The 12,771-nt window shown below is 39.7% G+C and overlaps 1 protein-coding gene across 2 annotated transcripts; it reads right to left on the bottom strand.

Annotated features, from left to right (window-relative positions):
* Positions 1–3,028: 3,028 nt before the first annotated feature.
* On the bottom strand, positions 3,029–9,895 carry LOC146506707 (putative defense protein Hdd11). 2 transcript variants are annotated; one of them, XM_085178993.1, is made up of 5 exons: positions 7,187–9,895; positions 6,758–6,870; positions 6,202–6,311; positions 4,881–4,945; positions 3,029–4,794 (listed from the first exon to the last, which is right to left on the bottom strand). In XM_085178993.1, exons 1-5 carry the CDS (start codon positions 7,377–7,379, stop codon positions 4,685–4,687), a joined length of 591 nt encoding a protein of 196 aa, XP_085035119.1. In that variant the 5' UTR covers positions 7,380–9,895; the 3' UTR covers positions 3,029–4,684. The 2 variants fall into 2 exon arrangements, with proteins under 2 accessions (XP_085035119.1, XP_085035120.1); XM_085178994.1 differs by having other exon boundaries at positions 3,029–4,785.
* Between the last annotated feature and the right edge of the window lie 2,876 nt (positions 9,896–12,771).

Genomic DNA, 12,771 nt, shown 5'->3' with positions numbered 1-12,771 from the left:
ATGATTGTGTGCTGCCAAACACAGATATATAGAGCTTGACCAGAGCCAGTCCGATCTCTGAACATGGATAGACAAGGCCAAGCAAACGGACAAGGGGAAGTTCTTCCTCAAGGAAGAGGAGGAGGAAGAAGAGGAGGACTGAGAATGCGTGGTGGAGGAATGCCACCACGGGGAAGAGGCCGAGGTGCGCGAAGACACTGCTGTCCCAAATGAAATTCAGGCCACAATTATAGACCATGTCATAAACCATGACCTCACAATGGCAGAGGCAGGTCGTCGAGTGCAGCCTAATGTGCCTCGCTCTACAGTCTCCTCCATCATCCAAACCTTTCACAGGGAAAACAGGTATGTACTCTATGTAATCTATGATGGAATTATATGTTGTATAGGACAGGGCACTGGGCGTGAGGCAAAAAATGTATAACTTACTGTAGAAATTTTGTGTGCATCTGCCTACAGTAGTAGGTCTATAATAGCAGGTGGAGAGGACTAGTGGAATGTTTTGATACTAAATATGACAAGAAATATATTGAACAAATTACTGTAAACTATGGAATTACATAATTTATACAGTTTAGAGTAGTATTCCAGTCACTGTGCAATGTTGCATTAGGATTGTGGTGAAGTTACTGTGAGTAAAACAATAATACAATTACACTGGTAACTTACTGTATTCTGTTCTTTGTGTAGGATTGGACGACAACCTCGCATGGGTGGCAGAGGAAAACTGCTCAATGAACAACAGGAAAGACAGATTTGTAACATGGTGATGGCAAATAATGCCATCACATTGAGACAGATTCGTGATGCCATCCTTCAGGACAATCATATATTCCAGAATATAAACACAATAAACATCTCCACAATAGACCGGGTTTTGAAGAAGCATCAGATGACAATGAAACAAATCTACAGGGTACCATTTGAGAGGAACTCTGACAGAGTGAAGGAGCTGCGCTACCAGTATGTAAATATAAGTCAGTTACTGGTTGTCTCCCATTTTAACCTTACCTGTAATCACAGTAAGCAGTAGTTCACTTATTTGGTTTCAATACCTCCTTTACCTTCATCTGACTTCAACAATTTCAACAGAAAACTGCAGTTTACTGTATGATACAATTCTCATTATAATCCTTATTTTGTTGTCTCCCAGTCAAATCTATCTAATACTGTAGGTTTTACTGTAACATCTCAGTAAGTCATCATTATTTCCCACTCCCCTTTCTATCAAATACCCCTGCAGTACTTCCTCATAGGCCTATCACTAGTTTAGAACCACTAGAGTAGTGGCCTGTAGTATATTGAACCTGTGGGGGAGAACATGTAATTGTCTAACTGAAGTATATGACTCTTCTGTAAGACTGATTTTATGTTCTTTACTCTATTTTAGAGAATAATGGCATTGGAAGGACATGAGAGCACATCCTGGTGTTCGTGGATGAAGCTGGCTTCAACCTGGCCAAGGGCCGAAGACGTGGCTGTAATATTATTGGCCACCGGGCCACAGTGGATGTCCCAAGTCAGCAAGGGGGCAATATAACTATGTGTGCTGCAATTTCTGAGAATGGTGTGGCCACTCACATCCCCAGTCTTGGCCCATACAACACACACAAGCTCCTCATCTTCTTGGATCGCCTTTATACCGATTTTATCCCTGATAATGAGAGAGGTCTCATAGGGCCTCATCTACCGATTTATGTAATTGTGTGGGACAATGTCAATTTCCACCATAGCCCACTCATTAGGGGCTGGTTTGCAACGCATCCAAGGATGGTCATGGGGTTCCTACCACCTTACTCTCTTTTCCTCAATCCAATAGAGGAGTTTTTCTCTGCTTGGAGGTGGAGAGTGTATGAGCATCATGCTCAGGATCAGCCATCCCTGCTCCATGCTATGGACGCAGCATGTGACGACATTACAGGAGATCAATGCAGGGGATGGTTGCGGCATGCACGCCGTTTCTTCCCTCATTGCATCGCAAGAGAAAGTATCCGCTGTGATGTGGACGAGAATCTGTGGCCAGACGGACAACAGCATGTAAATAATCAGGGGGGTGAAGACAGTGGACAAGAGTGGGAGAATGAGTACAGCGACCACTGAATAAGTCCTTGTTTTTTGATTTTGTGTTCATACAATTTACTACTGTAATGTACATTTTCTTTTTACATATGTATGAAACTTTCTTTGCGTGTGAATAAAAAATGGTTATTATTTCCTTGGTAGTGTGAGTGCAATCTGTGATGTCAAACCTTGGAGGCTACTCTTTTCTGTTGTATATTGTTGGTCCTCTGCCATAGTGACAAAACATCTAAACATTTTGTATGGCAGTACTCACATAATGCCAAAGGGGACGATGCATTTTGGGGGCACTGACTATTCAGATTAGAAAGAAATGTAGTTTTGACACATGAGTGAAGTGTTTTAGGGGAGATATGAGCTTTTGCAGGTGGACCATGTTGTTGTGATCAACCATCCAGGTTTATTTTGACAAAAGCACCAAGAATGATGAGAATGTCTGATCTGTGTCGAGAAATGAGCCAAAGCTATTGAGAAAGATCTTTGCCATTTTGGAGACACTGACTGTTTAAATAAGAAAGGGATTTAGATTGAAGCCTGAGTGAACAGTTTTGGAAGAGATATGAGCTTTTGCAGGTGAGCTATAGTGTTGTGCTAAACTGTAAGAGTGTTTTGCCAAATGATCTTAGAGTTTTGAGAATGTAATTTCTGTTTCAAGAAATGAGCCAAACCAATGGAGAAAAACTGTAAAAAATAAAGAAATGCTGTACAAGATACTGTAAAATAAAAAGAGTAAATAGATATTGAATTAGTGGAGTGGTCTGTTAAATACACATTGAGGAGAACATGCAGTAGTTATATAACATCATCTATTTTTTATGTACATATACACACATAGATAGATAGATAGATAGATAGATAGATAGATAGATAGATAGATAGATAGATAGATAGATAGATAGATAGATAGATAGATAGATGGATAGATGGATAGATGGATAGATAGATGGCTGCTGTATATGGAGAATCTCTGTTTCAAAATACCATTTGGACAAATGACCTTGTCGTGATTGAATAAAGATCAGTGGTGTGGACTATTTAGAGTGTGATCGGGACAATGGAAGACTATTGAACCAGCTGGTAGCACTGGTGCTTAATTCCTAAGCTTGTATCTCCTGTTAAAGATATAGCCGGCTTTTGGCTCAGAGGGGAAGAGACTAATTATTATTGAGTTGTGCTGACGCTCTGATCACGGCTCCAACCTCAGGCACATGAGTTAGCTGGAGTTCAATACTTCACGACATAAAGGCAAATAGGTTATGGTAGAGAGTAAAAAAGAAAAAAGCATCAGGAACAGGGTAACCATCAAGTCTATTACTCTGTCCCAGTTTTCCTGCTTAAAACATGGATACTGGAACGATCTTAATCAGCTGGGAGCTTTGACCTATTACATGATTACATACTTTTTTCTTATCTATTTATTTATTTATATTTTTGCTGCTGGCTTCTACATCTGAATGTTAAGGATTTTTCTTCTCTACAAAGACAACTCATTTAAATGCTAATTATGTTCTAAACATAAACACAGTGATAAACATTGTTTTTTAAATATGCATGTGATTAATCAACAGCGATATTAGAATTGTAAATGCTGATAGTGAGATGTGTGCTTCTGTAGATATTATATTCAAACAGAAAATGTTATTTAACATTTAACATTCACCCCAACACAGGACTGGTTCAAGTCCACAAATAGGAATCAATGATATCATATAGGGCTTGAAATGTGAGCCGTGTGTAATGCATGTCTTAAGCCCCTTTAGTGTGCAAGCTAGCTGCTGCAGTACTGGAAATCTAAGTTATAGATCAAACCATGTGAAAAAAGCAGGTCATAACAAGCTCTTCAATAAGTGGAATGAATTTCAATCAATAACAAACCACAACAGCTGGACTCTATGCCGCGCTCTCTCTCACTCTCTCTGTCTCTAACACTCTGTCTTTTCCTCTTTTCATCACTCTGCTTGTATTTTTTTCTTGCAATAAAAATAACACAACACACTTTAATGTAGCATTTTATTATCTGTAATGGGTGGTTCAGTAAATACGCACACATACAATTAGGATACACAGGATATGTGAAGAGAATCAAAGTCTAGTGACAGAAAACAAAAGCAATGACAGAGTGAGCAACAAATATATATATTTATATATAGATGTGTTTGTTGAGTACAATGAGGGAATAGGCGTGAATCATACTTGCTTTAAAATTCCTTATTCAATAATAAAGTATTAATAGAAGAGGGACTGACTCACTACAGTCATATCTTGGCATATTCATACCTTAGTCTTGAAACCCTTTAATGCATTTTTGGAGGGGTGACTTTTCTTTTATAGATTTATATTAAATGTGACAGAACACACCTCATAAAAGCTGGGAACGAGATGAAACAAGGCATTTGCAATGAAGGTATATCTATCATTTATGTCTATGACAGATAAGCACTGTAGATATAGGTCAGTTGATATATGATCAAGCGTGGGGGCTGCATTAATATATATGAGCTTCATAGCTAAAGAAAAATTCACTGAGATGTGATATGTAGCCATAGGACTGCAAAATGCTTTATTATATACATATAACAAGAAGACTGCAGTACATATTTTATATTCATGCCAGTATGTTTAAAATCAGAAAACATATCACTAAGGGAAGCAGAGGTTTGCCTTCAGCCATTCCAGAGCTGGCACCTACTGCCAGATCAAGACCGCCTGTTTTTCCTGAGAAGCAGAAGACCGATAAGGAACGAGTATCACAAACATTTGTCTCTTTGCATTTATTTTGATTTGTCACCATTTGTACCTACCTCTGGTCAGATCCATGGACCTTATATTAACCCAGAAGACTGTGCGTTGCTGAGCTACGGTGGCCCTGCAAAACCACAGAAGTAATTTTCCATGCTGAGACACTGCAGTTGGTTCATTTCAAAAGCTTCAGTTTCTAAAGACAAACCATTACTGAACAGCCTAAAAAAATACATATATATATATATATATATTAGGGGTGCAACAATACTCGTATCGATATTGAACCGTTCGATACAGTGCTTTCGGTTCGGTACGCATATGTATGAACAATACAACATTTTTTATTTATTTTATCAACTTTTATTCTGACGATGCTGTCTGTGTTGAGCACTCTGTGGATCTGCGTTCGACTACTTCGCCTAGGCTGCACTGTCGAGTGCAGATCCACTGAGCGCAGCGCAAGCTAGCAAGACAGAAGCTAAGCTCGTTGCAACATGGCAAATTGAACCTCCCCCACCCTCATTCAGATCTGGCCTTTGGAACTATTTTGGTCTTCATGTGAAGTATGACCCTGATGGTAAGCGCGTCATGGACAAAAGTAAAACAGTATGTCGGATGTGCCACGCAATGCTCAATTTGTGGGAACTAGTGCGTTAGCGCAGTTAGCTTGTGTTGACGCTGTCCAGCCCCACGCACGGGACGATCTGCAGTAGCTCGTTAACGGAGATTTGCCGCGTTATGGCGTTAACGTCATTTCAACGAGATTAACGCTGACAGAACTAGTGGGAACACAACGAATATGACTGCACATTTACTCCGACATCATCCTAGTGCAAAGACAAGTGGAAGCAGACAAAAACAACAAGCACGCATGCTACAAACTTTACCCGAGTCATTTAGACAGCCGTTAGCACATGATTCTCCTTATGGGGACCTGATATGTTTAATATGCTGCTGAGAATATAGCCCAGAAGAAGCGTATAGTATAGCTTTTATTTTGGAAAGAGACATTTCTCTGTAATAAACTCTCTTTTCCAAAGATGATCAGATAGATTTATTTTTTTTATTTTGTTGTTTCAGCAGCATTAAATTTAAAAACTGTATTTTTGAGTTAAAATATATATTTATAATTTTAATAAATGACAAATTAAAAAGGCATGAACATTTTTTTTGTATCGAAAAAATATCAAACCGTGACACCAAAGTATCGAACTGAACCGAACCGTGAATTTTGTGTATTGTTGCACCCCTAATATATATATATATATATATATATATATATATATATATATATATATGTATATACATACATACATATATATATATGCAAAGCACAATTTTGATCTACACAGAAAACCTAACAAAGTATATTTGTCTTACATGAAGTAGACAGGACCTGCACAGTTAGGCGGTATCCAGGTGTACACAGTGCTGTTGCCCTTGAGATTGGTGTTGGAGTGAGTGACAGCACCTCGAGGATTATGTGCGCACTGTGAACAATAATCGGAAATTGCTGTTAATTCTACTCTGCTGATTTATATCCATATATTCTCTTCTAATCAAATGCAGTGTTATGTCACCAGTCTATCATGGTGTGAGCAGAAAAAGAGAAACAGACAACCATTCATGCTCACAAACCCATTCCATCCAATCCAGTTGTCCCACAGTCCAATGTTTTTGGACTATGGGAGGACCCACACAAACATGGGGAGAAACTCCACAGGGAAAGGCCCCAGTTGGCCAGTGGATTCAAACCTAGAACCTTTATGTTGTGAGGCAACAGTGCTATCCACCACACCACCATGCTGCCTTCTTCCAGTTTATTTAAGCATTTGTTTCTTGGGAACAATCTTATTTATTGTACTTTTGGCATCTGTAACAACATTTTGGCTATTTGCAGCTCAGGTTTCAACATAGGCTTAACTGAAAAATGCACCTGAAGGAATTTAGTGTCTGGAGGAGGGCGCTGCCACATCCCCACAGCGTTGACGCCTTCACCTATTCGAGCTTCCAGAAGCACTCCTCTGTATTTTGGTCCAACGATGGTCACTGCAGTTAGCACAACAAAGACCTCAGTGTTTATATATATGAAATAAACAGTAGTTTATCATTTCAAATGTAATATTTAGATCAATAATGGATAAACTCTTTATATTGTAGTTTTTAGAATTATATATATATATATATATATATATGTATATATATATATATATATATATATATATATATATATATATATATATATATATATATATATATGTATTTCCTAATATATAAAATCCAAAAGCAGAGTCGAGTTTATAAAGTTTGTCAGACTTCTACAAAAAAGTATGTTCATCTGTAGAAGAAGTGAAGAGCATCTTACCTGTAATGGGCTTCCCTGGCTGAAACACCCTGGCATTGGTGAGAATAGTGTAGGGTGCTGGTGAAGGCTGAGGCAGCACCCCAGAGTGACGAGGTAACATATCCTCACAGGCACCGGAGGGAGCACCGTTGGGATAGCCGTTAATAAAACAGAACATCTGGAGTATGAGCAACCCAGGCCAAAGTAGCGCCATCAGGCTGAATGTGGAGCAATCACTGTGCAAACAAAACTATGAAGCAAGCGGTGTGTGATTATACCCTGGAAGGAGTCAGGGGATGGAGTCAGAAATATTCCCGCTGAGTCACGCAACCGAAAAAATTAAATTTTCTATAGCTATTACTTACTTAATCATGCTCTCTCTCACAAAGCTCACATGATTTCTTGAAAAGATGTTGCGGAATCTTGTGCTTAAATTGATTCTGCAATTTAAGGCAGAACAAATTTTCTGCTCTCAAATACACAAAAATGTTTGAGGCTTTTTTTTTTATCTCTGTCATTGTTATTTTTATATATATATATAATTGAAATAATCATAAAGTTTGGTGGTTTATAAATAACAGTGGCACACTGCTGCGCTGGTTAGTACTATCACCTCACAATGAGCTAGTTCTGGTTTGAACTGCCAGCTGCAGCATTTGGTTTTCACTTGGTGTTTCAGGTGCTTTTCACCACCCACAGAAATAGCTGCCAAGAAAATTGGCAATTCTAAATAGGTCGTTGGTGTGTAATGAACACGAATATGGGTCTGTCTCATTTTTAGTGGGACACCTGCTCATCCTGTGATGCTTGACAGGATAGGTTTAATACTTATGACAGTAGGAGAAGAGTGAAAGAGGCAAACAAGAGCATGTATGTTGATACTCTGCAGTTAGAAACCTCGTCCTACTTAGGAAACATGCCCCATACTTTTTTTTTTTTTTTTTTTTGAGGTGAGGGATTCAGAAGACAACGGGCTAAAAGTCAAAAAACAAACAAACTCGCCCCCCAAACCCCTCAAAGCTTCACAAAGACAGCAACAGTCATGGATTTCCTTGCTTGAATTAAACCCCAATGAATATTTATAACATTTATGAGATCCAATATTCTACCACTTAAACTGGGATAGTTTTTCATTTGTAATAATAAAAGTTTAATGTATTCTTCTATGTGTACATAAAAAAAAGCGCTTTGGGTTTCACACTTTCCTGAGAACATCTTATTCCACTATATATGCTCACTGACCTTTTCACCTGCTTAAATTTACATTTTACTTGGTCAAGATGAGCTTGTTTAACATTAATAATGAGATTAAACATTTAAAAATTTATTAATTTAAGAAGTGTTGTAGTCTAATCTCTCTTTTTTTTGGCTGACTCACTTCTTGTTTAATGATAATGTTTTTTTGTTTTTTCATTTTTCACCCGACTAATGCATTGCTGATGTGTGTGTAATAAGGTATTAATGTCAAATGCAACGTTGTGCTGCAGTAGTTTAGTTAATCTTTTAACTAAACTATATAACTATTACCTATATAAATGAAATAAAATGTAAAATAAAGTTGAGTTTAATTGAATGAATGGGTTTATAACGCTTCTAGGGTGTGATATAACTTGTTATGATATTCAAGTCAGTGAAATACATTCGGGTAAGGTGACCATTTTAATTACAGCATCAACAAAAAAGTGATGTGCAGTGTAATCAGATAAAACCAAATTACAGCCCATCATTTATCATTCCTGTTCTCAGAACTGAATTGAATTTGGCAGCTTTAAGCTAATTGTCCACTGGTTACCTTTGACCGCACATTGTGATAAGATGCCTGAATATGATGTAGTGTCTAATGGCTTTATCTAAATTAAAGACCTTTCTGGATACACTACAGGGTTTTATGTAAGTTTCATAAAATAATATTGCCCTGGACAGATTGAAGTTACAGACCTTTGACATAAAATGAGGCCAGAAGAACGGCAGTAAAAGAAGAGCAGTAAAATGCAACCTAAAATAATTTCGTACTTATGTGTCTTCTGATTTCCACCAGTGTAAAATAAAGCGGTGCCACAGTGTAGTGGGGTTGCTAAAGTTGCATGAAGGAAAGTCAGCTGTTGGTAAGCTTACATCCCACAGAATTTAAGCAAGAAAATGCCCCTCAGTTAATGAGTTGAAATAAACAATGATAAGGAGACAGTCATTAGAAAATCTGGATACAGCAGAGTCTATGGTAGATGCATCTAATTTTGCCATATGGGGTGTTCTAACTTTAGGCGAACCAAAACAGACAAACATATGAAATAACACAGACAAATTGTTTGCTAGGACATGTTGTGTTTAGCTTGTTGTATTACAGCTTAGAAAAATGGTCCTAACTGCCGTATTTTCAAAGCACAATAGAACCACATCATGGCCACACGGACATCACATAATGGGTTGAATGTCCTGAAATGTAACGTCAAACACTGTAGTGTTGCTTGTGATTGAAAAGAACCTCCAGAAAAGGGTAATAATCACATGCTTTGAAAATACAAAAAAGTATTTTCTTGTGTGCACCACTCGTCTACCAAGCATTGTGTGCATTTCTCACAGTCTTTGTTGTGGTTTCACAAGTTTCCATCAAATTTCCCACGTGTGGGACTAATAAAGGTTATCTTATCTTAAGCTTACCGCATAAATAGATAGCCTCTAAAATTACCCATGAGTAGTTTGGTCACAGAACTATGGTTACAACCAAGCAAGACTGCCTCTGTAAATATATATATATATATATATATATATATATATATAAATACATATATATATAAATATATATATATATATATATATATATATAGTCGGGCCTATGCTGTTCTGCATAGGCCCGACTACGACCGCCCGTGATCAGGTACCCTGCTGGGGTAATAGGCTGGCCAAAGGAGGAGATAGAAGCCACTGACATAAAGACAAGAAAGCTCCTTACCATGCATGGAGGGTTTCACCCCAAGTCCAGCACCCTGAGGCTGTACGCTAAGCGGAAGGAAGGGGGTCGGGGACTGGTGAGTGTCAGCACCACAGTCCAGGATGAGACAACAAACATCCAAGAATACATCACGAAGATGGCCCCAACTGACAGCGTGCTCAGTGAATACCTCAGGCAGCAGAAACCCAAGAAAGAGGAGGGAGACGAGGAACCATCATGGAAGGACAGGCCCCTGCACGGTATGTACCACCGGCAGATAGAGGAGGTGGCTGATATCCAGAAATCCTACCAGTGGCTGGACAAATCTGGACTGAAAGATAGCACAGAGGCACTAATCATGGCAGCACAAGAACAAGCTCTGAGTACAAGATCCATAGAGGCTGGGGTCTATCACACCAGGCAAGACCCCAGGTGCAGGCTGTGTAAAGATGCCCCAGAGACAATCCAGCACATAACAGCAGGGTGCAAGATGCTAGCAGGCAAGGCATACATGGAACGCCATAACCAAGTGGCCGGCATAGTGTACAGGAACATCTGTGCCGAGTATAACCTGGAAGTCCCGAGGTCAAAATGGGAAATGCCCCCAAGGGTGGTGGAGAATGACCAAGCTAAGATCCTGTGGGACTTCCAGATACAGACGGACAAAATGGTGGTGGCTAACCAACCGGACATAGTGGTGGTCAGCAGCAGGTGGATGAGGGAAAGGGGACGCAGAAGGAAAAGAGACCCGAGGCGGCCGCCGGTCCAAGTGTGAACTGAACTTCAGGTAAGAAGTTATGACCTGCAGTCTATCTGGGTCAGATATAAACCAAGTTTAGGTGGAGTTTATTTTCGTTATTCTGACTTTTTCCGTACTGCGTACTAGCTAGCATGACGGAGTTTCTATACAGCTGGGTGGGTGCTATGAAGTTAATGATGTTGAACTTTATTTTGTTCATAAGTTATTAGAGTTGCCAACCGTCCCGTCTGGTATTCAGAGAAAATATTACGCGTTTCTTATTGAGGTGAAAAGGAACAATTTGTCCCGTAATTCAGCTACAATGAAAAAGACACAAAGCTGGAGTTATTCTGTGTCTTTGCTGCACAGCTGCCTCTTCTTCTTTCATTCCCCTCCCTCTCCTGTTTCTACTTCAATCATGAAAACTGATCAATGATCAGCTGATCGGCTCTCTTGTTTGTTTATCGCCCACTTTGCGCCAGAAAGAGGAAACCAGCCGATGGTTTCCTCTTTCGGCTGCTCAAGCTAAACAACAGCAGCACGTTTAAGCTTGAGCAGCCGTTGTTAGAATTTATTTAATATTAATTTCTAGTATCAGCTGATGTTTGCTGGAGCCACAGTTGCAAAAAAGCTGCTGGTCATAATATCGGTTTGGTTATCTGGTGAGAGGGAAACATGAAGATGAAACCAGGAGATGTCCTTACTGAATCATCAGAGCTGAACAGGTGATGGAGAAACAGGTTTACCTTTTAGGTGACATAAATGAGTTGAAGGGAAGTTATGAACTGTTTCTGAGAGACAAATAACACCAGGATCCTTTTCTAAGTAGCTGACAGCTGGTAACTGTGCAGGGGCGGGTCTAGCAAAGGTTTGCCAGGGGGGCCAGGTAGGGCATTAACAGGGAGAGGTGGGCACAAGGAAATACTTTTCTTTCTTATTCTCATTTAAAATGTCTCGCTTTTAAAAAATAATTATCTGAATCTTACAACAAACGATTGATAGATTGGTGCATATATACCATCAAAACAGTGAACATCACTGTCACAACAGCGTTTGTTTTCATTCAAAGGCTTTATGATTTTTCCTATAATGGCGGGCCAGTCTCAAGTCAAAATGCCCGGGCCAATTTTCTGTCCCAGTCCAGCTCTGTATGCAGCTCATCTGCAGTCTGGTGTTGCCTACATCTTCCTATTCAGAAGGCAGAATTTCCGAGTTCTGAGTACAATCAAAGCACCACGACTGCAGTTTTTGTGTTGGATGTAAAAGGCGCACATGACGCTGTGACGTAGGCTAGAATCATGGCATTCTCTCGTGGAAATATGCACATTATCTTTTCCTTTCTATTGGTAGGTGGCACAGTGCACTTGTGGCAAGTAAGCAAGCTAGAAGACTGGCAAAGTTATGGAAGCAACACATTAACAAGAGAATTCTGAGTAAAACCAAAGTTACTTTCCCTAGTAACTAGTTACTTTGAAAGTAACGAGTAACCTGAAGTAACTGAGTTACTTTTGATAGAAGTAACTAGTAATGTAACTAAGTTACTATTTTAAAGTAACTTACCCAACACTGGTGGTGGTAGACAAACAGAAGAAGACGGCCGTAGTGATCGATGTAGCGGTTCCGAATGACAGCAATATCAGGAAGAAGGAACACGAGAAGCTGGAGAAATACCAAGGGCTCAGAGAAGAGCTCGAGAGGATGTGGAGGGTGAAGGTATCGGTGGTCCCCGTGGTAATCGGAGGACTAGGTGCGGTGACTCCCAAGCTAGGCGAGTGGCTCCAGCAGATCCCGGGAATAACATTGGAGATCTCTGTCCAGAAGAGCGCAGTCCTGGGAACAGCTAAGATACTGCGCAGGACCCTCAAGCTCCCAGGCCTCTGGTAGAGGACCCGAGCTTGAAGGATAAACCGCCCGCAGGGGCGTGCTGGGTGTTTTATA

Source organism: Neolamprologus multifasciatus, chromosome 12 (genome assembly GCF_963576455.1).
Source record: "Neolamprologus multifasciatus chromosome 12, fNeoMul1.2, whole genome shotgun sequence".
NCBI lineage: Eukaryota > Metazoa > Chordata > Actinopteri > Cichliformes > Cichlidae > Neolamprologus > Neolamprologus multifasciatus.
This window is presented reverse-complemented; position numbering and strand designations above follow the sequence as displayed.

Excerpts from the sequence above, each read along its gene's own strand:
- LOC146506707 (XM_085178993.1), bottom strand. The coding sequence starts at position 7,379 with ATGGCGCTACTTTGGCCTGGGTTGCTCATACTCCAGATGTTCTGTTTT. Across the intron at positions 6,871-7,186 it reads GCCAGGGAAGCCCATTACAG|TGACCATCGTTGGACCAAAA; the intron begins GTAAGATGCTCT and ends TGCTAACTGCAG. Across the intron at positions 4,795-4,880 it reads GTCCATGGATCTGACCAGAG|GAAAAACAGGCGGTCTTGAT; the intron begins GTAGGTACAAAT and ends TCTGCTTCTCAG.